This window comes from Elgaria multicarinata, chromosome 10 (genome assembly GCF_023053635.1).
Source record: "Elgaria multicarinata webbii isolate HBS135686 ecotype San Diego chromosome 10, rElgMul1.1.pri, whole genome shotgun sequence".
In the NCBI taxonomy this organism is placed as follows: Eukaryota; Metazoa; Chordata; class Lepidosauria; order Squamata; family Anguidae; genus Elgaria; species Elgaria multicarinata.
Window position 1 is genome coordinate 25453284 of NC_086180.1, and position 27934 is coordinate 25481217.

Genomic DNA, 27934 nt, shown 5'->3' on the forward strand with positions numbered 1-27934 from the left:
AAATATGGAGGATGGTAATGGAGAAAGTTGATACTATGTGCATATTGAAGGAATGTCAAATCATTCTGTGACCTGCTCTTTGAGAAGGAACTTCACATTCTTTGCAGGTTGCATAGGTTTTAAACGGCAAACAGTCCCTCAAAGCGGGGTGGGTGGGAAGCCATGTCACCTTTTTTTCTAAGTAGCCCTATATTACCATCACACTTCTTTTCTGGTTGACGTTACTGAAGCTGGTCTAACCAATCCACTTCCTTTTCCCCACCCACTTCAGGCATTGGTAGTAAATGATCATATTTAAAATGCTTGCTTTTAATCAAAAGTCATAGCGGCGGTGTAAGTTCTGTGTTTTGATTTATAGATAGATTTATAGTGTGGATTTTTATAGAGCACACTGTATTATGCTTTCAGTGATATGTATTACGCATTTCTTCATCTACGTTACTCAGCAGAATATATATTGTGTACAAACAAGTGGAGAACAGTGTAAAACTACAGATGTAGCTTGTATGTGTAACACCATTTCTGTGTCTGCGCCCCTTCCTTGGACTCTTAAATTCACTCCCATTCACACTGCTCACATAAACACACAACTCACACTGCCATTCATGTAACACCACCAGACATACACAACATTCACAAACATAGTACGACAGTTGATAAGCACTCCAATGTCCTGCCTGCTCGCTTCTCTGTTGCCCCTTTGTACCAACATCATAGAGCTTAAATCTGTCTAGAGTCCTTGTGTGCTAACAGTTTTTAAAGCTTCTGAATGTTCACAAACATTCCACAAGTTCTCACCCACTGAGTCAGTGCCTTGAGAAATCTCATTTTAATATGCAGAAGCCAAAGTGCTTACAGTCAACAGCAATGGAGGTTTCAGAAATGGCAACCTGCCTTTACTTCCAAGCGTTGGTTCTTTTTCTTTTGTAGAGTTTGATTAATAGTTACATTTACAAGAATCAGTGTGCTTATGATTTAATTCCTTCAGCCAAAAACCCCAGAACACACTGTTGATTATAAAAGTTGTAGAGAAGGAGCTTTATCTACTGATGATCATTCTTGCATTCTTCTTCTGTCACCCCAAGACCTTAAAATGTCAAGACGGTGCGGATGCTGAAACAAATGAACGGCAGACGTGTTAGCTTGATAAGACTTGTTCCATGTAGTCAAACAGAATAGTTAGCACTTGACTGTCTCCAGTCATTATCCAAACTATGCTTGGGAGAGGGAAGCCTCCGATGAGAAGAATGGATAGTTCTCTCATGCACGTGATGGTGGCCCACATGCAATCCTCTCTGGAATGTGAGGGGCAGCCCCAAGGCATGCACTAAGGCACTATTTGCTCAATCAGATTCACCTCCATATGGGTAGTTTATGCGTGACCTCTGTGACGACAATGTTATATTTGATCCACCACCATTGTGGACAGCAGGTTAGTCACATGAGCGCAGAACTCTGCCTTATTTGAAAGACCGTCTTCGCCTTTACAAGCCTGCCTGGGTTTTAATATCCTCACAAGAGGCCCTTCTTTTTATCCTGCCACAATCAGAGGCGTATTTGCTGGGAACATGAGAGAGGGCCTTCTCAGTGGCTGCTCCTAAGCAATAGAACTCCTTGCTAAGGAAGGCCAAGCTAGCTTCATCTTTAATCTGGTGGGGTGCTGTCATTGATATGTTTTATTGGATTCATTTTAATTATAACTTTGTTACTTTTATTTTATTGTCAGTTGCCGTGAGCACTATTTTTTTTTCACGGAAAGGCAGGATACAGATTAAACAAACAATACCAGGTCAGACTATTTGTTCATCCAGGCCATCTTGAATTGGTGCCTGCTCCTCAAGGTTGTAGGAGAGGTTGTTCCCACCCCCTGTGCCCAGCCCTTTTTTAACTGGAGATATCAGATATGGAACCTGGAAGCTCTGCATGCAAAGTACGTGTTCCACTGCTGAACAGTCCCTTCCCCAAGCACATCACCCAAACACATGGAAGCATCAATTCGGACAGGCCTGATTACAAGCCCGGTGGTAGCCTCACAACTGCGCTCCAGAGCCAGCATGATTTAAAAGTATGGCTAATACAGCTAAAAATAAAAATAAGCAGCACCTCTTTCCTGTCCGGAGCAGTTCAAATCCTTCATTGATTTTTTCAAAAGGTAATGTATGAGTTATTAACGGATCCAACACGAATTTCTTTCCCATGAAATCCGAAACCAGTTTAGGGACAGAGTCTTTGCTCTTCCATCCTGAAAACCGGCAGACAGAGAAAGATCAGTCAGGATACACCACTGAAATAAGGGCAGTAAAGTCTGTGAAAGGATAATGAGGCATTTGATTTCCCAGGAGGTTTAATTAGTGCAAACCAGAGTCCATTCCAGGCCACTTGATGATATATAGAAAACTATTTCTGTGGTCTATAGAACGCGAAGGGCTGATGCGATATTGCACATCATTGGCTTTTCCTTCTCAATGTGAAGTGGAGATGGTCATAAAATGGAACTGGGTTGGGGGTGAAGATACTCTGTACCCCACCTTCTCCAATATGACAGTCTGGAACAGCTGGTGCAACTCATTTCATTTTTCAATAGAGGTCCCACATTCTGAAGGTGGTTCACCAATCAGGATCCAGAAAGGGGCATATTCTCCCCTTTTTTCCTGATTTCTTCAGTGTGAATCTCTCCATACGTTCCCCCGTTTATTTTAACCATGATTAGGAATTTCATCTGCACTGAATGCTAGCCATGACTCATGCTAAATAGAGTTCCAGTCTTAACCAGGATGTGCCTGTCGAGACAACACGATAAGCCATGGTCAGGCTCCTAACTTGTTTGCAACAAATGGCTAGTAAGCATGTTTAAACTGTGGTTATGTAGCCACCATGGCTAGGAGTGATTCACATGACACGCTAAGTCATGGTTCACATGACACATAAAGCCACAATATTAAGCTCAAAATGCTTAACTAGTGTGACTTAGTGTGCTGTCTGAACAGGGTCAAAGTGCAAACTCTCGATGGGTGGATATTTGGCCAGTGCCAACCATGGTTAGCATGTAAGTCCAAACCATGGCTTAAGGAAAGAGATGGGAAATGAACACAGGAGAAGGAATGGGCAGGATGTACACATTTCCAAGGCTGACAGTTCCACTGCAGGCACAACCAGGACATTCCAGTTATCAAGTATGAGGGTGCATGAGTGATTTAGACCAGGGGTCAACAACTTGAGTGAGTTTCTTCTGAAGTCTGGACAAGTCCCCTATTCCATCCCCACCCTGGAAATGACTAGGAAAGCGAAGTACTGCCTGAGAGCCATGGTGTTACAAACCCTTCAGTATCTTCATTGTAGCAGTATTCTTTTCTGCGCCCAGAGAAAATGAAGGACGCTGTGCAGAAATGAAGGAAGCCAGAAGACGGACATGAGTATTATGTAACAGTCCGCCAGGACTTACTGGGCTGAGTCAATCTCCTTCTCTTGCTGCAAATACCCAGGCAGAGAGGCAGCAGGGGCTGAATACAAAGTTAAGGGAGAGCCCTGCCTGGGAATGCTTTGAGCTGATAAGGATAGCACAGCCCAACTGTGGGAGAGTGAAGCCTCAGCAGCAACAGCTGGGCCTCATCAAGATGCTGCTATAAAGCTCTGCGAAGGAACAGGAAAAGTAGGGTGGTGGGAAGAGAAGAAGCAGGGCAGACAGCGGGTGATAATCTACCCTTTAGATCCTCTGGGAAATTCTTTAACATTATTATCGGTGCTAAGGGAGAGTTGCTCGGAAGCAGCTTCCCTTTAAATTTACTCCAAATTTCCCATTGAGTCCTCAGGAGTGGATTATCTATACTTCCAACCCACTTTCTTCCTCCGTCTTTAAAAAAAACATTCTCCAAATTCATCTCTACCTTATTTATGGTTTTTTCTTCCATCCAATATAAATCTCCTACTCCCTTAATTGCTTCTACATGTTGTAGAAGCAATTAAGGGAGTAGGAGATTTATATTGGATGGAAGAAAAAACCATAAATAAGGTAGAGATGAATTTGGAGAATGTTTTTTTTAAAGACGGAGGAAGAAAGTGGGTTGGAAGTATAGATAATCCACTCCTGAGGACTCAATGGGAAATTTGGAGTAAATTTAAAGGGAAGCTGCTTCCGAGCAACTCTCCCTTAGCACCGATAATAATGTTAAAGAATTTCCCAGAGGATCTAAAGGGTAGATTATGTAAAATATTAAAAGAGAAAAATAAAATAAGATTAAAGGATTGGGTAAGAGATATTAAAACAAGAGAGGATATGGAAAATTTGTTAAAGGAGAAGAAGCTATCTTGGCTAGAATATGGTCAATTAGAGCAATGGAATAAAAAGTGGATTAAAGATAATAGAATGTGCAGAAAGATGACGAGGTTTGAAGAATTAGTAGTAAGTAAGGAGGAAGGGAAAGGAGGGAGTATAGTTTCAAAAGGATTAATGAGTGAAATATATAAAATATTGTTAGAGAAGGAGTTTAGAGAGAATACAGAGAAAATGGTTTGGGAATCAGATTTGAAGATACAAATAGGGCGACAGAGCTGGGAGGGACTATGGAAACAAAGAGTGTTGAGAAGTTTATCAGTAAGAATAAAGGAGAATTATTTTAAAATCCTATGGAGGTGGTACCTAACCCCGGTTAGATTGAATAAGATAAGTGATCAACATTCAGCAAATTGTTGGAGAGGTTGTGGGGAAAAAGGAACGTATTTACATATGTGGTGGCAATGCAAATATGTACAAAGATTATGGAAGATGGTGTTCTCAGAAATTGAAGAAATAGTGGGAATGAAAATAGAACAAACACCAAAAATAGCATTGCTGTCACTATTTGAAGATATAAAGTGTGGAAAAGGAACTATAGAGTTGATATCGAATTTGTTGGTTGCAGCACGACTGATGGTAGCTAGGAACTGGAAGGTCCAAGGGGAATATTCTATTGAGGAATGGTACAAAGAAGTATGGGACATAGCCATTAATGATAAACTGACATGTAATATTAAGTGGAGAAAAGGCGTAACTAAAATAAATGAGTTCGAAGGAATTTGGAAACAGTTCCTAGTGTTTGTGTTTACTAAGGGAAGTGGGAAACCACCAGCAGAAGAAACGATTAGATTTTGGACTCAAGAATGATCCCGAGGTGGGGGGTGCACTTTTATGTTAAGAACGAAGATGTTGTAGTATGATAAGTTATATGTAATAGTTTTTGATATTTGTACTCAACAATCATTCAATATGTATGCAGCAGATATTTGATGTTTTTTTTTTCTTATTGTGTTTTGTTTCAGTTATATTTTGGTAATGTTTATCTATGTTTATATAGTGTTGAAAATGAATAAAAATTTAATAATAAAAAAAAAGACAGCGGGTGAGAGGTGCTTGCAAGAAGGCAGGCAGGCAGGCAGGCAGGCAGGCAGACAGACAGACAGACAGACAGACCCCCTCCAACTGCCCCCCTCTCTCTGTGCCAAGGCAGATACTGGAGGAGTGCCTCACCTGCTACCACCCCCCAGGGCTTCCTTGGCTAGGAGACCTGGAAATTCCCAGTTGGCAGCCAGAGGAAGCCTGGGGTTATCATCTTTCTCTGAGTCAACTGAAGAGCCCCCCACCCAGTACTTGGTCTGAATAGCTGCTTCCTTAGGAATAGGCAACCACCACTGAATGTAAGCTATGAAAGGTTCCCAGCTGAAAGGCCAGTGCTGAAAAAGGGGAGAATTTGACATTTCTGTATTTTAAAGCCAGGAAGGGGTTGGGAAGGAAGGTGTAGTTCCTTACCCTGAGTTATAAGTCTATATGCTTGCTTGTCCCCAGTGCTTCAACTAGAGGCAAAGACATACAAATACAATATGCGTGCATTTACTGGTGGGCTTGCAATTATGGAGACTATGGAAGAGGGTGGTTTAATGTATCCCTTTTGGATGATCTGCGGGATTGTTGTTATTATTACATTTATATTCCACTTTTTTCCTCTTTAAGGAACCCAAGGTGGTGTACACAATCCTCCTCCTCTCCATTTTATCTTAACAACCACCCTGTGAGATAGGTTGGTCTGAAAGTCTGTGACTGGCCTGAAGTCACCCAGTGAGCTTCAGGGCTGAGCGGGGAGTAGAACCCAGATCTCCCACGTCCCAGTCCAACACTGTACCGCTAGACCACACTGGATCCTCAAGTTGCCCACCCCTGTTTTAGACTATGATTTGCTTTGGGGCCTTCCCTGTGACTGGCTTCAGTAATTTGGTGCTTCTCTCCCCACCCTCCTCTTTGACCCCAAGGACCTTAATACAGAGCTGGCATTACCATTAAATGGAGAGTGAGCATGGCACTATCATGTCTAGAAGGGGTGTTGAACCTTTCAGCCTGAGAGCTGAATTCCAGTTTGGAGAAGCTCTTGGGGGGTGCATTTCAGTGGTGGGTGGGGCCACAGGCAAAATAGGCAGGCTGGACCACGATACCAGGATATTTTTGTAGTATGCCTTAGAAGAAGCATCTCAGTATTTTAGAATGGGGTGGGGGATGACTGTACAAAAGCTGGGGAAACTACCAAACTATCGGTGGTGGGATGGATGGGAAGTGGGAGTGGCCATCTCAGGACCCCAGGAGGGCTGGATTTGGCCCCTGGGCCAGAGGTCTTGCCCCCCTAATGGATTGTGTTGGTTGAGCTCTATCTTTGGTAGCTGACAATGGCTTGTAGCCAATGTTACTCTCACTTAAGTTCCGTTTGTCTCAATGGGTCTACTCTAAGTAGGACTATTATTGGGATCAAATTGTGTGTGCTTTTCCTCTGAATTTCAGCTACGCATATGGTTTAAACATTTCTGCCTGAAATGTTGTGATTATCTCCAAATATACACTGAAAATCATCTCCATGTCCTAAATGATCACTTTTCAAGACAGGCAAATAAGCTAAATTAAATTGCATATCTGGGGTGAAGACGTGTCAAGTCCACAACGGTACCTCCGAACACAGATCCTTTCCAGGTACGGCCTGTGAAAAGCAACATTGGGTCGAAAGAGATCTGCGATGCTGAAGGAGGCACTCCCACAATCACACTGGTTCCAAAGTTGTGGTGGCAGGAGGCCAGGGCAGCAGACTGAGGTAAAAACAAAAAGACATACCCTTGATGGATTGTTTTATTTACACACAACAGCCTTCTTTCCCCAAATTGGTGCCCTCCAGATGTTTTGAACTACAACTCCCTTCAGCCACTGTGGCTAATAATTAGGGATCACGTGGGGCTGTAGTCCAAAACATCTGGAGGGTACCAGGTTGAGGGGAGGTTGATTTACAATACTTATATGCGAGCTTCCAACAAAAAGTGTTCTCAAGGCAGTTGACAATCCAGTAAAATGGGGCAACAGTTACAACATCCAAAAAACCATCTGAACACCAAAGTGTTCACTGTCTTCTCCTCTCTTTCTTGAATCCTGCAGAACTCAACAGGCAGATGATATCAGCAACTCCTGTGTATGCCTTGCTGGGCCCATTGTGGCCACAGGGGAAGTAGTGCCTCTCAGTGGGGGCTGGTGGCGCCACTGAGAGGACAACTGCTCTGGGTATCGGTCAGAACTCTAAAGGAGCTATCCAAAGTACTGAGCCCAGTCCAAACAATGGTTTTGACTGGTTCTGAATGAAAGCCAAGAGCGGATTCACTCCCCCACTGAAATAGGAGCCACCAATCTCCACTGGTTCCTATCCTTTGATATATATTACCAAACAGCAGGCTTAAGTTCACTATTTCATGTAGTCATCCTCTCTGGGTGGAGGAGCACCTCATACTCAGACAATACTCTAAACCATGATGGTTAAGTGTTTTGAGCTAAACATTAGGGCTTAGCATGTCGTGTGAACCATTCCTAACCATGGTGGCTACATAACCATGGTTTAAACTTCCTCACTAACCACTTGCTCCGAAAGGGTTAGTGGCCTAACCATGGCTTAGCGTATTGTCTGAACAGGCCCTATGTCAGCCTTCTCCAGCCTAGTGCCCTCCAGTATTAAACCATAGTTCACATCATCCCAAGTGGCTGAATTATTGATCCTGACCTAGTTTGGCTATTTTATTTCTGCCTTATCTGCACTATTTGGTAGCGACAATTTCCAAAGCCACGTACCATGGTATCTGTGCGGCCAATCACTTCAAATGAATAGTCTACGCCTTCCCCATCCGTCAGGTCAAAGAGCACTTCGTTGATGGGTTTCTTGAAATCCAGAGGGTTGACGCACTCCGTGGCTCCCAGCTCTCTAGCCTTGGGAAATTTATCCTTGTTGATGTCGACACCGATGATTCGAGATGCTCCAGCTGCTTTACAGCCCATGACAGCGGAGAGGCCGACTCCTCCCAAGCCGAAGACGGCACAGGTAGAGCCAGGTTCCACCTAGAAAAACCACAAGATTGAAACATGGTGCATGGTTCATTGAACCCAGTATGGTTTAGTGCAGGAACAGCAAGGTTGACTCTCTTTTTATTTTTATGCAGTAGACAATTTGTCTGCAGTGGGTGAAAAATGTACTAAACCTCCTTTAAAAAATGTGGGGAGGCAATAGGTGGGTAAGGTGATGTTTTCAATCTGCTCTGCTGAGTCACCTGGTTTTCTGACCCTTGCAGTAGAATCACCAGATAAGAATTTCAGAAATAAGAGGCATTGAAAGAGGGGTAGCCTCTGAGACATGAACTTTCTAGCATATGGTACGAAAGTGGAATCTGGAGCTAAGAGTTATCTTTTAAGTACTATGGAATTTTTATATAGGATTTTTATGGTGGACCAGGGAGCACTGAGGCATGGAACAGGACAAATGCTTCTAGATCAGCCTTCCTCAACCTGGGGCGCTCCAGATGTGTTGGACTACAACTCCCAGAATGCCCCAGCCAGTTGGCTGGGGCATTCTGGGAGATGCAGTCCAACACATCTGGAGCGCCCCAGGTTGAGGAAGGCTGTTCTAGATGCAAAAGGCAAGTAAATGGCAGAACAAGCAGACAGATCTGTTGCCCACTAAAACACAGATGATGATGATTAAGGGTGCAATCTTATGCATGTTCCGACAGAGTAAAGTTCTACAACTCTCAGCGTGCCCCTTCCAGCCAGCCAGCCATGCATGTTTCAACAGCATCACTGGCTGGGGAATACTGGGAGTTGTAGGACATTTTTCCCATCTAAGCATGCATAGGATTGAGCTCTAAAACTACACCCTCCAGCTACTTGATGCCTGGAGAAATGTACAATAAAAATATCATTAAGACTTCTCATAAAACCCTAAAATGCAAGGAGAAAACCCAAAACCACACAAACAAACAAAATTGAGAGCAGCATTAAAATTTAAGAGAAACGAAAGATTATAGAGCATCTTAAGCTGGACAAAACAGGCTTTACTACCCATCTAAAGCTGAATAAAGAAGGAGCCAATCTCACCTGCCTCAGGAGGGAGTTCTACAGTTGGGGTGCTGCTACTGAAAAGGCCCCGTCTCAAGAACCCACCAACCATGGCCCGATCTACACCAAGCAGGATATAACACTTTAAAAACGTTATGAAAATGGTATATGTAATGTGTCCTGGGCCTGAACAGTTGTCATAACCATTATAAACCGTTATAAGCAGTAGTGTAGATCCAGCCCATGCCTCTCTGGGTCTTGATGGATAATAAATTATAACTGAACCAAAGAAATGGGTATATTATTGAAACACCTCCTCTGGAACTTACCTGGGCTGTTCGAACAGCTGCTCCATAGCCAGTAGAAAACCCGCAGCCAATCAGACACACTTTTTCCAAAGGGGCAGCAGCATCAATTTTGACCACTGAGGTCTCGTGCACCACAGTATATTCAGTGAAGGTGCTGGTGCTAATGAAATGATGCAGGCTCTTCCCCCTGCAAGTGAACCTGCTGGTGCCATCAGGCATCAAGCCATGGCCGCTACTAAGGCTGTTGAAAAAAGACACACAAAGATGGGGAAATAAGATTTTATAAAATGGGATCTTGCTAAGACTCAGGGACAAACTGAATGTGAGATTAAATGCTTCTTTACATTGGTAAGGAATCATAGAATCATAGAATAGCAGAGTTGGAAGGGGCCTACAAGGCCATCGAGTCCAACCCATTTAGGTAAATTTAACCAATTCCTCCCCTGCTGTGGTCCTGAAGTAAAAAGTCCTTTAAGGCTACAAGTCTATATATACACTTACTTGGGAGCATGGGTGTCGTTATAGAAAAGTCTACCTGGTCATAGGCCCTGGATCTTCCCAGCAGTGCCCTGGATCTTTAGAGCTGCACAAATTGCCATAATCTGCCTTAATAGAAGCCAGTTTCCTCCTTCTGAACTCAGTAGTTTTGCAGTTACTAGGAGATTTTATAGGACTCCTTTCCTCAGCAGGCGAATAGTTAGTGTAGCCTTTTAACTATAAAGAAGACAGTCTGCTTTCCTTCCAGAGTCTGTTCATTATTTTAGTCCAGAGTTCAAAATTGCCTAGCAGCACCATTGTCACCCAGCTTTCTCAGAGTGTGCCTGACTCCACAGAGACCTGCTCAGCTAATTGCTACTGGGCAATTGCACTAGGGCTCTGGGCCACTGTAGGCAGCAAGGCCCTGATGAAAGGAAGAGCAGGTGCATTGGCTGCTCATACGTGAAGTGGAGTGCTGGAGGTCTTCCTCATTTGTTGCATTTTCCCAGCTGGGTGAAAACAGAAGTGGGGTTGCTTAAGAACGTAAGAACATAAGAAGGGCCCTGCTGGATCAGACCAAGGGTCCAGCTAGTCCAGCATTCTGTTCACACAGTGGCCAACCAGCCATCGGCCAGGGATGAACAAGCAGGACATGGTGCAAAAGGGGTTTGAATAAGCAGCAATGTCTGAATTTGGGGCATGGTAATGTAGGAGTGCTAACTTGCTTGAATGTGTCTAGAACTCCTTGGACACACAATCGCCTTTCTGGAGTGCATCTGCTCCTCCTTGGCATTAGGGGTTTGTCCTGGATTAGAGAAAGATGAATACAGATGTGGAAGGAGGATAGGGGCTTCTTGATCACTTGCGCAGGGCCGGTGCTACCATAGAGGCCACTCAGGCGGCCGCCTAGAGCGCCAAGGTAAGGGGGGCGCTGAACCCGGAAGCCGCTCTCCCAGAGTGGCTTCTGGCTGGGTGCACAGTTCTGAAACCGCCCACCCGCCGACCCACCCCACCCCAGCGTCCTGGCTTCGCTTCGGCTGGGCACCCACCCAGCCGAAGTGAAGCCACGCCCACCCACCCCAGCGTCCTGGCTTTGCTTTGGCTGGGTGTGTGCCCAGCTGAAGCGAAGCGAGAACGCTGGGGTGGGTGGGCGGGCAGCTTCGGAACGGTGTGCCCAGAAGTCGCTCTCCCAGAGCGGCTCCCGACTGGGCGCGGTGTTCCGAAGCCGCCCCCTCACCCCAGCGTTCTGGCTTCGCTTTGGCTGGGCGGGCGAGATGGCACCCTGTGCCCAGGTACGCTGGGGTGGCGGTGGGTGGGTGAAAGCAGCTCACCTGCCTAGGGCACAAAATAGTCTGGCACCGGCCTTGCTCTTGCGTTCAAAAGCCACAATGCCTTGTGGCACCTTAAGCACTCACTGTGACGGAATATGCTTTCATAGTCAGGAATCCATAGTACAGAAAGTTGTTTTGAAATATGTTGCTTTTTATGTAAGTGGAGAAAAATGGCACTTGCTGTAATAAAGATACAGGATACCTAAGGATCTCTGTTGCATCTGATCCCCCTGGACTAGCTGGATTTTTGCCCACGTTTGCTTCCCATCTCTCTGCCTAAGATTTTTTTTTTCTGAAATCAAAGCCCTCCTCTTCACTGTTCATATATCCCTTTTTGCAAATAGGTGTGTCCTTAGGAGACAGGAGGCACTTAACCTGACTTTTTTGGCAGCAGAGCCCATGGCGCCCCCTGATTGGTCGCCATGGGCAGCCTCGCACCGGTAAAAGTAATAAAATAAAACAAAACGGGAGGGAGGAGAAGAACGGGGCCATTCCTTCCCCTTTTTAAAAGTTTTTATTATCTGTATCTGAGCAGCTTCGCAGATACAGATAATAAAAATAAAAAGAAGGGGGGAGGAATGGGCAGCTAGAGGGAGGAGAGGTGGTTCGCCCCGAGTCTCTGCCCCCTCTCCTCGTGTCCTCCTCTGGCTGCTTCATTCCTTCCCCCAACCCGTTTTTTATTTTTATTATCTGTATCTGCACAGCTACGCAGCTACAGACAATAAAACAAAAAAGTAGAGAGGAATAGCCCCATTCCTCCCCTCCTCCCTGTTTTTTTTTACTTTTAAAGAGCAGGAAAGTTTGCACTTGCATTCCTTCCCATGCAGATGCCAGGAAGGAACACAAGTGCAGGAGGAAGGCACCTCATGGTGCCAAAGTGGCACTGTAAAGATGGAGGCAGGGTCCTTTAAACACACACACACACACACATTTTACAGCCTGATGCAGCTGCCACTACCAGCTGATTTGGAACATCATGAAAAAGCAGTAATTTATTATGATTTTATTTATTAACATTGTATTTTTCACTGCCAGGAAAGGGGAGAGGGGCTTGTAGGATTTTCTGCCTCAGGGGCCCAAACAACTTGACTGGCTTTGACTGGGATGGTGATTGATATTTGATGGTGCCATTGGCTGCTCTGCTTCAGGCTACAAAATGTCCTAGGGCAGCTGTGGACATGGCTATAGAGACCTGTGGGCTGGGAATAGATAGTTGAAATGGTATGGGAAATTCTGTTGGGATACAAAATTGGGGGCGCAGGTGGAGAAACACATACAGGGTTAGACCCAATTTACTGTGTAATCTTAGACATATTTACTCAGAAGTAAGTTGTCTGAAATAAAATGAGGAGCCACCTATCGGTAGCTCTCCCTGCCTCCTCACCTGAGCCAGGCATAGTAAAGCAATCCTGAGGTCTCTGTCTGATGCTGCTGTGCTTGTTGGTGATGGGGGAGAACAGCTGGTGAGGATTTACTTGGAAGTAAATCCCACTATGTTTAATGGGGGTAATTGTGTAAGTTTGCAACCCAAGAGCATGGGTTTTTATAGTGTGACCATATGGAAAGGAGGACAGGGCTCCTGTATCTTGAACAGTTGCATAGAAAGGGGAATTTCAGCAGGTGTCATTTGTATGCATGCAGCACCTGGTGAAATGCCCTCTTCATCACAACAGTTAAAGCTGCTGGAGCCCTGCCCTCTTCTGTATCTAGTCACTCTAGTATATTCCCACATTCTCCCTTTGCCATGTTCAGTTTGCCTCGCTCACGCCTTTTCCTTTCGTTTAAATAATAACCATTCAATGATCAAATGAAATATTGTGTTTGGAAAGAAAAAAACATTATGGAACTCACTCATTTTCAGTGCACAGGTTGCCTTTGGTACTTTGGCAAGCGGTGCATTTTCCACATTGCGGAACAAAGAGTGGGATTACTTTGTCTCCTAGGATAAAAAATAAATAAAGAGTTATAATCAGCCATTTGACGACACAGACGAACTATACAAATGAAGCAAAACACTCCTAAGCCGTTCTGCCTTCAGTCGGGCTCTGGATCCTTAACAGGATGCATTCAAGCATAAATATTTCTAAGTAAGACACCTAGAAATATTTGTAGTTGACTACATGTTGCTATGGATACTAAATCCTGGTATGAATCACGAACCCCATGCCTACTCAAAGTAAGTTACATTGAGGCCAATGGGACTTCATCCAAAATGAGTACGCATAGGATCACAGCCTTCAAATTTTACTTTGCTTTTGGCCTAACCAGAATTTTATGCATTATTTAAAGCTATGACTTAGGTACCCTGTAGGACAGATAGCTGGAGATGAAAGTTGATTAGGAGATGGATGAAAAGTACACCTATTTTAAGACAGCTAGAATAATAAATAATAATAATAATAATAATAATAACAACAATAATAATTTCATTTCTATTTTGCCCCATAGCCAAAGCTTTCTGGGTGGTTTACAACAATTTGTAAAAATATAAAATACAACATAATAAAAATAGTCTAATATTTTTCAAATAGAAAAATTAAAACAATGTAAATGGCTAAAAACATTTTTTTAAATAGACCTGTTCTAAAACAGCAGACATAGATGGCACATCATATACTATTAAATGCCTGGGAGCAGAGGGTGGTCTTTACCTGGCATCAAAAAGATGACCGTGTCTATTATTATTAGCCAGAAATAAAGGTTCCTAGATAGCCAGGAACCTCTAAGAACTGTAGAGCCCCATGTTTGCAATTCAATTGGTTTTTGATCTCCAACTAACTTCCTTTTTGCATTCCTTGATCTAAGAGGCATAACACTTTTTCTCCCTCTCCCATAATACTAGAACCCAGGATCATCCCATAAAGCTGATTGGTGGGAGATTCAGGACAGATAAAAGGAAGTACTTCTTTACACAGCACATAGTTAAACTCTGGAATTCACTACCACAAGATGTGGTGATGGACACCAGTTTGGATAGTTTTAAAAGGGGGTTGGCTTGGTAAATTCCTGGAGAAGGCTATCAATGGCTATTTGTCCTGATGGCTAAGTGCAACCTCCAATATCAGAGGCAATAAGCCTGTAGACACTAGTTGCTGGGGAACATGGGAGAGAGGGTGCAATTGCACCGTGTCCTGCTTGTGGGCCCCTGGTTGACAGCACTGGTGTGAACTCTGGTGTGAACGGAGTGCTGGACTAAATGGACTCTTGGTCTGATACAGCATAGCTCTTATGTTGAGCATATGATGTGGGTATGTAGTCGCGACTTTCTGGTTGGAAGTCATTGCTTATAGACATTCTATTGAAAAAACTGAGAATTGAAGATATTCATGCACTTTTAAATTATATTCCTCTGATGTTGGGATTTACAAGTAGAGAGCAAAAGTGAACTTTGAGAGCCCTTATAGTTGTAAAGAGACTCATATGTTCAACCTGGAACAATAAACACCAATGGAACCAATTTTCTCGAGAGGTGGTGCACTGGACAGTAGACTGGACAGTAATCTGTCAGGTATGCTTTAAACTTGATTCCTGCACTGAGCTGGGGGCTGGACTCATTGGCTTAAATGGCCACTTCCAACTCTATGATTCTATGACCTATCATTCAATGTTCTGAAGATCTTGTTGCTGTTGCTACAATTGATCATATATCCTACAGCCATCAATTTCATCTGAATGCTTATTTGGATATATGGATTGCTGGCATTATTGTATATATTTGAAATAGAAATGTTGAACCTTTTTTTCTTTCTTTTTCTTTTCTTTTTAGTAATAGTGATGTGAATGGTTATTATGAATATGCTTTTTTAATGTTGTTTTCTACTCTCTTTTTTGTTTCTGTTATAATTGCAAATTAAAAAATGGGGGGGGGGAGAACCCACTGGATTTAAAATGATTTTTTTCAGAGTTAGGTCCTTCAGTCCAGTTTGCTGGCTGGGGAATGCTGGGTTTTGTAGAACATCTTTCTGTCTAAATCCTAAATGAAGAAAAACTCACTCTTTTTCTTTAATGTTATATTATCAGTAGTGCCAATGAAAGCCAATTCGTGTTATATCTTCAGCACAAATAAAGGGAGATAGAAAGTTTGTTGTCAGGAGATAACCATTCACCACCTTTTGAAAATCCAGCACTAGACAAGAGTTCAGAGCCATCAAAAAACCACATTAAAATTATGCTTTATTTTTTAAAAAACCAAACCAAACCCGGAGGTCCATCACATGGTCATCTGGGATTGGGGTGCGAAGATGATCCTCTATTTCAGTGGTGGGGAACCTCAGGCCCGGGGGCTGAATCTGGCCTTCTGAGGTTCCCCTCTTGGCCTCACCCCTTTCCTCCGAACACAGTTGTTTGGTGGCTTCCTGGCTTTTGTGCAGTTTTTCCCCATTCTAAAAGGTTGAAACGCTGCTCCTAAGGCTTATTTACTGGCAGAAAAAGGCTTTAATTGAAAATATATTGGGTTCTTTTTTGTATTTTGGCTCCACCCCATTTTGCTACTTGAATTTGCCTGATAGATGTTCTCCACTTCAGCTCTATTTGCACGCATAGGAATTTTTTTTTTACTGTGATGCATGATGTTGCATTTATTTCCCACAAATAGCCACTTCTGCTAATGTACGCATGTCAATAGGCAACGTAGCCCTCCATGTCTCTTGTGAAAGCCCCCTCCCATCCTTTGACACACCTGGTTTCACACAGGTCACTCCCTCTCCAACACTCTCCACAACACCAGCTGCTTCGTGGCCCAGAACTATTGGGAGAGGCATAGCAAAGGCACCGCTGATCACATGGTCATCCGAGCGACAGATCCCTGTGGCCAAAATCTGTGCAGAAGTGAAATTGTGCTTCAGAATAGGAAGGGATAGCTTTGTGTTTTAGGCCTGCTTCATACAACACAAGTTGAAAATACACAAAATACACAAGTTGAAAATACACAAGTTGAAAATACACATACTCAACCTAAATACCTAATACTCAGTTACCTAGGGAGGTTGTGGGCTCTCTCACACTAGAGGCCTTCAAGAGGCAGCTGGACAAGCATCTGTCAGGGATGCTTTAGGGTGGATTCCTTTAGGGTGGATTCCTGGTGGATTCCAGGGATGCTTTAGGGTGGATTCCTGCATTGAGCAGGGGGTTGGACTCGATGGCCTTGTAAGCCCCTTCCAACTCTGCTATTCTATGATTCTTTGATTCTAAAATGGAAATGTTCTAAAACCATGTATGTGTGGTACTTGAATGGAGCTTTCGGACCACTAGTGGTCCAAGAATCATGAATACCTTTGGTGTAGACAGATGGACCAATTGTCTGATTCAGTGTAAGGGTGCAAACTTATGCTGTTTAGACAGAAAAACATGTGCATAGGTTTGCCTCCTAAAGCACCTTCCTATGATGAGCTCTCTGGAAGTCTGTAGAGAAACATAGGTGGATAAAAAGTGTGTGTCTTCAAAGATTTTTTTTAACCCCTGAATTAAACCATTCCTTCATTCTCTCTCTCTCTCTCTCTCACCTTCCTTTATTCCTGAATTTATAAACTGTTCTGTATCTAAAAAAAACCCAAAACCCAAACCAAAAACCTGGGTGTTGAACAGTAAACAGAAATCAAAATACAAAAGAATAAAGCTGTTTAAAATCCCACTTATACAATAGCTTGTTTAAATAAAAATGTATTCAGCAGACTCCAAAAGCAAAATAACATTTGCCCCTGCCTGACATCAATTGGCAGGGAATTCAAGAGAAGGGCCAGTACATTAAGGTGCCACTTCAGACAGAGTTGTGGGGCTTTTTTTCTGTCTCAACATGCATCGGATTGCACCTTTAAAGCTCTACTTGGGTCCATGCAGAACCACCAGGAGTGCTTTATCCGATGACCTCATTGAGCAGGCAGGCTAGTGAAGAAGGTGATCTCTCAAATATCCTGGTCCCAAGCTGTTTAGGGCTTTATACCCCAAAAATCCAACCAGAGAACGTTGGTAGCAAATAAGCAGCCAGTGCAGTTCCCTCAGGAAAGGGGTTACATGCTGAAAAGTGACAACCCTTGAGAATAGCTGAGCTGCTTCATTCAGGGGCACTTCCACACGTCGTACTCAGGGCGCTTCCATGCGCCCCCAGTGCACCCCGAAAATGATAGTGTAACTTGCCTGTAAAAGAGATGAGGAAGAGGCATCCTTGCCGGCGCTGCCGGCGCCACCCACCTCCCTCCTCAACGGCCAGCTCGGAGAGCTCGGCAGAAGAAAGAACAAGGGGACAGGAGCAGGCAGAAGAAACATCATGGCCTGCTCCTGTTGGACTCTTCCCCCACCCCCACAAGGCAAACTGTCATCTTGGCCCTGTGAGGAAGAAGAAAGACCGAGGGGACAGGAGCAGGCAGAAGAAACATCATGGCCTGCTCCTGTTGGACTCTTCCCCCACCCCCACAAGGCAAACTGTCATCTTGGCCCTGTGGGGAAGAAGAAAGACCGAGGGGACAGGAGCAGGCAGAAGAAACATCATGGCCTGCTCCTGTTGGACTCTTCCCCCACCCCCACAAGGCAAACTGTCATCTTGGCCCTGTGAGGAAGAAGAAAGACCGAGGGGACAGGAGCAGGCAGAAGAAACATCATGGCCTGCTCCTGTTGGACTCTTCCCCCACCCCCACAAGGCAAACTGTCATCTTGGCCCTGTGAGGAAGAAGAAAGACCGAGGGGACAGGAGCAGGCAGAAGAAACATCACGGCCTGCTCCTGTTGGACTCTTCCCCCACCCCCACAGGGCAAACTGTCATCTTGGCCCTGTGAGGAAGAAGAAAGACCGAGGGGACAGGAGCAGGCAGAAGAAACATCATGGCCTGCTCCTGTTGGACTCTTCCCCCACCCCCACAAGGCAAACTGTCATCTTGGCCCTGTGGGGAAGAAGAAAGACCGAGGGGACAGGAGCAGGCAGAAGAAACATCATGGCCTGCTCCTGTTGGACTCTTCCCCCACCCCCACAAGGCAAACTGTCATCTTGGCCCTGTGAGGAAGAAGAAAGACCGAGGGGACAGGAGCAGGCAGAAGAAACATCATGGCCTGCTCCTGTTGGACTCTTCCCCCACCCCCACAAGGCAAACTGTCATCTTGGCCCTGTGAGGAAGAAGAAAGACCGAGGGGACAGGAGCAGGCAGAAGAAACATCATGGCCTGCTCCTGTTGGACTCTTCCCCCACCCCCACAAGGCAAACTGTCATCTTGGCCCTGTGAGGAAGAAGAAAGACCGAGGGGACAGGAGCAGGCAGAAGAAACATCATGGCCTGCTCCTGTTGGACTCTTCCCCCACCCCCACAAGGCAAACTGTCATCTTGGCCCTGTGAGGAAGAAGAAAGACCGAGGGGACAGGAGCAGGCAGAAGAAACATCACGGCCTGCTCCTGTTGGACTCTTCCCCCACCCCCACAAGGCAAACTGTCATCTTGGCCCTGTGATGAAGAAGAAAGACCGAGGGGACAGGAGCAGGCAGAAGAAACATCATGGCCTGCTCCTGTTGGACTCTTCCCCCACCCCCACAAGGCAAACTGTCATCTTGGCCCTGTGAGGAAGAAGAAAGACCGAGGGGACAGGAGCAAGTTGAAGAAACATCATGGCCTGCTCCTGTTGGACTCTTCCCCCCCCCCACAGGGCAAACTGTCATCTTGGCCCTGTGGAGAAGAAGAAAGACCGAGGGGACAGGAGCAGGCAGAAGAAACATCATGGCCTGCTCCTGTTGGACTCTTCCCCCGCCCCCACAGGGCAAACTGTCATCTTGGCCCTGTGGGGAAGAAGAAAGACCGAGGGGACAGGAGCAGGCAGAAGAAACATCATGGCCTGCTCCTGTTGGACTCTTCCCCCACCCCCACAAGGCAAACTGTCATCTTGGCCCTGTGGGGAAGAAGAAAGACCAAGGGGACAGGAGCAGGCAGAAGAAACATCATGGCCTGCTCCTGTTGGACTCTTCCCCCACCCCCACAAGGCAAACTGTCATCTTGGCCCTGTGAGGAAGAAGAAAGACCGAGGGGACAGGAGCAGGCAGAAGAAACATCATGGCCTGCTCCTGTTGGACTCTTCCCCCGCCCCCACAGGGCAAACTGTCATCTTGGCCCTGTGGGGAAGAAGAAAGACCGAGGGGACAGGAGCAGGCAGAAGAAACATCATGGCCTGCTCCTGTTGGACTCTTCCCCCACCCCCACAAGGCAAACTGTCATCTTGGCCCTGTGGGGAAGAAGAAAGACCGAGGGGACAGGAGCAGGCAGAAGAAACATCATGGTCTGCTCCTGTTGGGCTCTCTCTCTCTCCTCCCCCCCTCCCTCCCTCCTGAACTCCTGTTCCTTGTGTGTCATGTCTTTATTAGACTGTAAGCCTGAGGGCAGGGACTGTCTTTTTTGCTAAGTGTAAGCCGCTCTGAGAGCCTTTTTTGGCTGAGGAGCGGGGTATAAATATGATAAATAAATAAATAAAATAAATAAGAAGGCGGGGTGGAGAGCTTCTTCCGCTCTCCACCCCGCCTTCTTCCGCCGAGCTCTCCGTCCCGGCCGTCGAGGAAGGAGGTGGGTGGCGGCGGCGGCGGCAAGGACGCCTCTTCCTCGTCTCTTTTACAGGCAAGTTACACGATCGCTTTGGGGTCGCACTGGGGCCTCATGGAAGTGCCCCTGCACACATCATTTGAGCACATTTCGGGATTGTGACATGAGGCTCTTGAAGAAAAATATTTACAGAAGGATTATGAAGACTTCTGCTGCAAACTTACTGCTGAATAAAATGGGAAGACCTGCCGTTGTGTACCTAAAGGGTGTTGTTAAAATTATTTAGCTTGTATGATTAAAGGCTCCATCAGACCAGTGATTTATCGCACGCTCCCCATGCCTGGTGTGCAGCCTGGTACCCACATGACGTTGCCCGCATCCTGCACTCATTTTGGCTCTTACCCTCCATGTTTCATTTCTTTTTGGAGCGCAGAAAGTCTGGATTATTTTCCCTCAATGCGAAATAAATGCTCTCCTCCCTCCTGTGTATTTCTATGGTTGCGTTCTATGGACTATCCTTTTCTTTGTTGGGGGCGTGTGTGTCTAGGGGCAGTCTTGCTAACAAAAGAGGAGAGCAGTATGATTCTCCACTAAACCATGAAGGGGGAGGGAGAATGGTCCCATTTAACTCTATGTTCTTACTCCTGAGCAGGCATGACCAGGAGTACATTTTAAAAGAAAAGTGGAAAATGCACCCTCCTTGCCTGCAGCTCCCTCATGTTTAAAGATAAAGAGATCAAAATTGGCACAGTAATGGCTCTTAAGTAGAGTTTTCAGCATGCCAAGTTTGAATGGGATTGGACCATCCCTTGATTTTTAAAGGATTTTTTTTTAATTTCCTCCCTTTAAATCCTTTTCCTGGAAGTTCACAAGTACGAAGGATTGCTTTTCCTTTCCTTATTAAGCCTGTCTCTGTTCAATGGGGTTTACTCAAAGGTAAGCATGCATGGGATTTTAGTATGACAGATGTAAATGCAGTTGAAATCAATGGGATTTACTCTTGAGTAAGGGAACCAGCAGATCTCTATTTTATAAACTTGCAAAGGCACAGCTTTGCATGATCAGTGGAAAGGAAAAGCGATTCTTCATACTTGTGAACTTCCAGAAAAGCATTTAAAGGGGGGGGGATTTAAAAAATCCTAAAAAATCAAGGGATGAACCGATCTCATTCAAACTCGGCAAGCTGAAAGCTCTACTTAAGAGCTATCACTGTGCCAATTTTGGTCTCTTTATCTTTTAAAATTTACACAGATGTAAGCATTTTCGTTAACTCCATTAAAAAAAATCCTTAAAATCAAGGGTTGAACTGAACTGAATCAAACTTGGGGTGGCTAAAACCCTCTTTAAGAGCTAGCATTGTTCCAATTTTGATCTGTTTATCTTTCAAACTTACTCAGAAGTAAGCATTTTGGTTACCTTGGAGCAAAAGAGGGAACCTGACCACCTTTACAAAACAAATGAGTTAAAATGATGGTTCATCTGCCCACCCTTTGAAAGGAGCAAAACAAACTTCACTCCTCCTCCCCTGTAAACCATTCCAAGGGGCGGGAAGGAGATTTCACTGGCATAGTAGCGCTCCAGGTGAAAAGATACATGAACTGAAAGAGCACAACAACGCACAGATGGGAAAGTGCCCTGCTCGATTCGCTAAGGAAATGGAGGGGTAAACCACGGATGAAACCTGGATTTAAAATGGCAGGTGTGATGGAGCCCATACAGTACTCTTTAGAAGCTGAAGTATTGCAATTTACTAAACACTGGGAAGCAAAAGGGAATGGCTCTGAGCAATAGATCCCTCTGTACCTTGGTTAAGCTCAGAGTCTATCAAAAAGCATCATCAGAGCATCAAACAGGAAGGGAGGTGTGGAGTTCTGTTGCAGGCTGCATCCCTAGTGTAAAGGATGGCCTATCTTGGGGCACAATCCTATTGATAACGCACTTGATGATCAGAGCCCCCTGAATTCAGAGGCTTCTGATCATCCAATGTAGGGTGGGAGGAGTAACCTTTCAGTTTTATTTATTTCAGTCATGGACTAGTACAGCAGAAAACATCAGTAATAGTATTAAAAAACCCTAATAAAATGCATACATAAAATACATGAATAACAACACAGTAGTCTCAGCCTGAATCTAAAATGTCATTGTTCAGCAATAAAACTCTTCAACATCAATTTCTGTTGGCTTATGGCAGCCGCACAAAAAATGGCCACTTTTAGAGTAACCTGAGGATTCTGATCCGATAGAAGATGTTTTAGGTAGTATTCATCTGATCTCCCAGGGGATTGTTGCAAGATTGGGTTTATAAACGTTTGGTGCAACGGAGCGATACAGCAGAACATGGCTTACTGGTTCCACTTTACCCATCTCACAGGGGCATACCCGTTCTTGGTAGGGTATATTTCCAAACCTTCCATCCAAAAGGGCTGAAGGTAGAACATTGAACCTGGCCAGAGTGAAAGCTTTAGGAATGTTCAAGTCCAGGTGGGAGGAGTGGCAGAGATGATCTTTGACTTCCCATCCTGCCACCCTGCATATTTTGCTAGATGAGTGGCGGAATTTTGGAATGGGAGAGAAGGAGGCTGGAATAAGCTCAGGATAACTTGTATCCTGGCCTCTACAGTCTCCTTCCCTCCCCGCTCCCTGGAACACCCCCTTTTCACCCTCTCTGAGGACATTCTCCCATTGTGGGAGGCCAGCTGGCATGGTTCTTTCCATGCTGGCTGCAAGGGGGCAGGAGAGGGGGCAGATATCCAACTCCCCCCTTCCGAGGTCGGGACTCTGTCTCCGACCTTGGAGGGGGGAATCCCCAGTATCCAATAGCCCCTGAGACAGTGTCTGCAGGCCGTAGGATTGCACCCTTAATTTGATTTCATCAACCCTATATTTCTCCACTCTGCAATAATCTAATATATATCTAAATACTTTGAATAAATCTTTCTCAAAAAATGAAGGGGGGGGGGGAGAAAGAACAACGCTGCATGAATGAAGCTGAAGTTGCTTCAGGATTGATCTAAATTATCTTTTTTGTTTACCTTAATGCGCACTTCATGAGCCTTTGGAGGGGCTACTTCAATTTGCTCAATGCTCAAGGGTTTCTTAAGCTCCCAAGCAATGGCTGCTTTGCATTTGATGACCTGTAAAACAACAGAAAAGGATCAAATCACCTTTGCTATGGTCTGCCACAACTGAGCAAGGTTTACTACCACACTGGAAGGGTAAGTGCTCACCTCCTATAAGGCAATGCGAAGACCTACCAGCACTAGCAATATTTGAAAGAGTGCCATACCAGCGCCACTTGCAAATAGACCTGTATAGGGATATTTTGTCTGCTTTTATTGCAGCTTATGTATAATCAATTCTTTTATTATTATTATTTTAGAATGCTGTAATAATTGAAACATAGATCTTTAAAGTATGTCGCTATATAGGTATTTTAAAAAATCATCATCATCATCCTGTTGTTCTTTTGTTTGTTTGGTTTGGTTGAAACTCACAATAAAAAATGATTAAAACAACAACAACAATGACTGAGCAAGCTGAGAAATCGTAATTTGTTTGCAGTGAGTTATTTACACATGTGGCGAACGTGCCTTGCCGCTGGGCAGACTTTCTGGGCTAAGTTTAGACAAGACATCAGAAGAATGACTCGTTTAATTCCAATATACCATTTGGGCCTACAGTAAAGTTGCTTGAACTTTTTCCCTTAAACTAATTATATAAATGCACACTGCTTATTAATCTTTTAAATGCTGCAAAACATATTAGCAAAACATTGTAGAAATCCCAAAAACAGCCCCGTGGAAAAAATATGGATTAGAAAAATCTGACAAACAACATAATTGTCCAAGTTAATTGAAAAGAGATGGGAAAGGGCCAGGAGACATGGTGAAGAGCTCAGAGCTGGAAGAATAGTGGAAGGAAATATTCACTATAGAATAGCATCCTTTTGAAGCAAGGTGTCTGTGTGTGTGTGTGAGAGAGAGAGAGAGAGAGAGGAGAGAAGGAGAAGGAGAAGGAGAAATTCTTCTGGGCTCATGAGACCATTGTTTGCAATCCTGTTTAGCTGCTTCCAAGATTGTTTTTGTGTGCAAATGTTGAGTTGAGAGTGGGAAGAGAGAGAATTGTCCCAGGTCACCAAGGAGAGAAGCTTTGCAACCCCCCCCCCCCTTTTGAGGTCCATGTTGGCAAGATAGGCTCTTCCATGTTTTTGGGGAGCCTAGTTCCTCTTTTATTTTTTTGCAGTTTTACTTGCAAGTCCGGCTAAAACGATTGTAGTGCATTACACACACACACACACACACACACACACACACACACACACACACACCTCTATCTATATGACAAACTTTGTCTAATGGTAGGGCTGGCCTTGACCCATCCACTACCACATATGCCAGGAAACGTCACACTTTCCGGACATTTCAGATATTGCAGTTGGAGGGCCAGTAATTGGCCGGAGCTCCCTTTGGATATAATGAGGTAATCCATCTCTCTGAAGTGTCCCAAGTTGTCCACCCCGAACCACTGTGGGGGTGAGGGTGGGATTTAGGAAGCAAAATCATTTATTTCATTTATATACCGCCAAAGAGCCAGAGCTTTCTGGCCAGTTCACAACAATTCAGTGTTGTAAACCGCCTACATGGCTGCGTGGGGAGGTTTAAGAACATAAGACGAGCCATGCGGGATCAGACCAGGGTCCATGTAGTCCAGCACTGTGGTCAACCAGCTGCTCAACAGGAACCAATAAGAAGGGCATGATGGCACCAGCACCCTCCCACCCATTTCCCCCAGCAACTGTTGTTACATAGGCTTACTGCCCGTACTACTGGAGGAAGCACATAGCCATCAAGACTAGTAGCCATCAATAGCCATGTCCTCCAGGAATTTATCTACCCCCGCTTTTAAAGCCATCCAATTTGGTGGCCATCACTACCTCCCCATCCCATGTGTAGTTGTCCTGATCCAGATTGGGGCACCACATGCTCATATGGAGGTAAAATAAAAGCTTAGGATCATCTGCACGCTACGTATTTTGAGCTAGCATGTCATTTAGATCTCACTCTCCCTCAGTCTTTCCTTCAGTTACAAATAGTTGGGATTACGGGGTGAGGTGCAGACTGAGACTCAAAACCCAAATGCAATTTCTAGAACACCATTTATTTAGATCAGATGCAATTTGGTCCAATCCATTCTCATTTTTCACACTGAGTGAGTTGAGTCTTCTTCGGAGTTCTGGGGCACGTCTACATGAAGGGTTTGCCCCTGAGTGGCTTCACAGTAGCAGCAGGTCATCTACATGACACAGCTGCCATTGCGAAGCCATCCAGGGGCAAACCCCAGAAACTCCGCTGAAAAAATGTTGGACACTTACCCTGACTTTTTTTGGCAGCGGAGGCTTGTCACAGCCCATGGCGCCCCCTGATTGGTCACCATGGGCTGGTCAGGAAAGGGGGCAGACCTAAGGAGCTCAGGAGATCCCTGTGCCTCTTGGAAAATTTAAAAAAAATGGAGGGGAAGAGAGGAACAGGACCCGTTCTTCCCCCTTTTTATTGTTATTATCTGTATCTGCACAGCTGTGCAGATACAGATAATTAAAAAGGGGGGAAGGAGCGAGCAGTCAGACGGAGGAGAGGTGGTTCAGGGCCCCGGCATCCCTCTCCTCATCCTCCTGGCTGCCTCATTCCTGCCCCCTTGTTCCTTTTCCCTTCAGTGCCTAGGGGAAAGTTCGCACTTACGTTCCTTCCTGTGCACATGGCGGGAAGGAACACAAGTGCGGGAGCCAGGCACCTCGCAGCACCACAGCGCCGCCATCAAGATGAGGGCCTGCTAATTTGGGGGGGGGGTATTTGGAATACACTTTTTCTCAAGTCTTTGCACAAGGTGGAAGAATATGTCTGCTGACTATGTTTCCTGTTTGTACATTAATTATATATTTTTGGAAATCCCTCTTCTTGATGCTAAAGGACATCACCTTTCCTTCAGAGGTCTTGACCACCACTTTACCTGATGCAATCACATGACCTTTGTCTCTGGCACAAATGCTTATCTGGGAAGTTTCGTTACTGCTTTCTCTCTCTTCCAAACTCTACTGATCAACTGCATCTTGTTGTTCACATTCCCCAGTCAACTTTGTGCGTACACCCCACCCCACCCCAGTTTTTCAGCTGTTTCATTCTGGCAACTCTGCTTATTTTGCTTGGTAAATTTCTTCCACTCAAACCTCAGGAATACTTTCACTCCCAAAAGGGGTCCATGTATGATTTTGCATAACACTACACACAGGGTTGTAGCAAGTAAGAAGTGTGTGTGTGTGTGGGGGGGGGGCAGGATAGACCCATGTATACCTCCCTGAGTCGCTTGGAGGATTTGGGGGCGGGGGGAGAGAGAAATATCAATATCATGGATTGTTTTGATACATGGCTTTTAAAAGAATGCAATACTTTCCTTGGTGTACTTATGTCTCGAGATTAAAAATAGGAGATAGAGAAACTAAGCCTATTTCCTCACTCCCTGGACCTGTATGATCATGAAGAGTGAGAGGTATTTGACAGTTGCACTTCACTGGAAGTTCACACTTCAAACGTGTATCAGCAGTCCAGTGAAATTAAAGCATTGCTACATCGAATTGCTTTCAACGAAATGAGTTAACCATGTGAAATCAGTGGGATTTCATGCTGGATGGAACACATCGCACATGTTAACTGGCAAGATCTTGATAGAACTCATTGGTTCTCAGGATGCTACTGGAGCCATCTTCCTCAACCACCATGCTGGCTGGGAATAATAGGAGTTGTAGTCCAACACAATTGAAGGGCACTAAGTTGGAGAAGGCTCCTGACTAGACCAAAATGAAGTTTAAACCCTGTCCTTTTCCTCACACAATTTCTTGTGATCCTGTACTTACTCATTCCTTCCCAAATTGATGGTTTCTTCCTGGTTTGCGCAATGTAGTCCATGAATATTGCTCCTCCAACCATCATGTTCTGCATTTTATAAGTTTTCGTGCTGAGCTCTGACTCAGTGAAGTTACAATCCTATATCCATCCACCTTGGAGTAAGTATCACTGTCCTCAATGGGACTTACTTTGGAGTGGACATCTGTAGGATTTCACTGTAAAGTTTATTGTTCCAGCACTATTAGAACAATTTCTGTAACTCTCTCTCTCTCTCTCTCTCTCTCTGTGATAAATGTCTATTCATAAAACAAATTTACAATTACAATTTAAAATGATAAAAATATCAAAAATTCATACAATAAAATTAAGAACCGTTTCTTCAATATATAGCAATTCAGTATTAATGTTGTACTATGAATATCAGCGAGAATCAACATAAATGTTCCTACTTACTTTGCCTACGGTACTCATTGTGCTCCTTTTGTCAGTTTTGCCGAGTCTCTCCTGCTCTCTGCTTTCTTGCTTCAGAAAATCAGTAGTCTGAACAAACTCCCTGCTATTCAGCGGGTGTTGAACAGATTGCTTTTTGTCTCTCCTGCAACGTAAAACTCCACATATAGAACCTTGTGCTTTTTTAACCAAGCCCACTACACTCCCAAGCCCCACCCATGAGCCCAGAAAGCAAATACACTAGATTCCTCCTCTGCTGAATCTCAGTTCTCCAGTCTAGCTTAGTAACATTAAAATGTTAGTAGAAGGTTGACAGTTATTGTTGCCTTGCAAATAACCCCATAAAATTTTTACAAGCATGCAAGAGTTTGGCTAGTGGCTTGAGAAGAAGCTACTGAGCAGCATTTCCATCATGACTGCAGACGAGGGGAAACCCTCTCTGCTACCATCATGAAAATGTGGGCTATTGGCCTCTTTGCAGGCTGGTAAAAACAAGGGCCCCATTCAGAAGACATCTTAAACCACAGCTTTAACCATGGTGGTTCAGCCAGAAAGCCAGGCCATGTTCAGAAGACACCTTAAACCACGGCTTTAA

General features: G+C 44.7%; 1 protein-coding gene across 1 annotated transcript; it reads right to left on the bottom strand.

The window, feature by feature from the left end:
* Positions 1–813: 813 nt before the first annotated feature.
* LOC134405179 (alcohol dehydrogenase 1A) lies at positions 814–27497 on the bottom strand. Its single transcript, XM_063136391.1, has 9 exons — positions 27343–27497; positions 23026–23127; positions 16171–16309; positions 13344–13431; positions 9706–9925; positions 8120–8383; positions 6963–7098; positions 2104–2242; positions 814–1113 (listed from the first exon to the last, which is right to left on the bottom strand). The coding sequence occupies exons 1-9, from the start codon at positions 27358–27360 to the stop codon at positions 1089–1091; spliced, it is 1131 nt and encodes a 376-aa protein (XP_062992461.1). The 5' UTR covers positions 27361–27497; the 3' UTR covers positions 814–1088.
* Between the last annotated feature and the right edge of the window lie 437 nt (positions 27498–27934).

Bases quoted from the DNA above. Each gene is read 5' to 3' on its own strand.
- LOC134405179 (XM_063136391.1), bottom strand. The intron at 2,243-6,962 runs GTACCGTTGTGG...GCCGGTTTTCAG, and splicing joins GAAAGGATCTGTGTTCGGAG to GATGGAAGAGCAAAGACTCT. The intron at 1,114-2,103 runs GTGCTGCTTATT...CATTTGTTTCAG, and splicing joins CTGCTCCGGACAGGAAAGAG to CATCCGCACCGTCTTGACAT.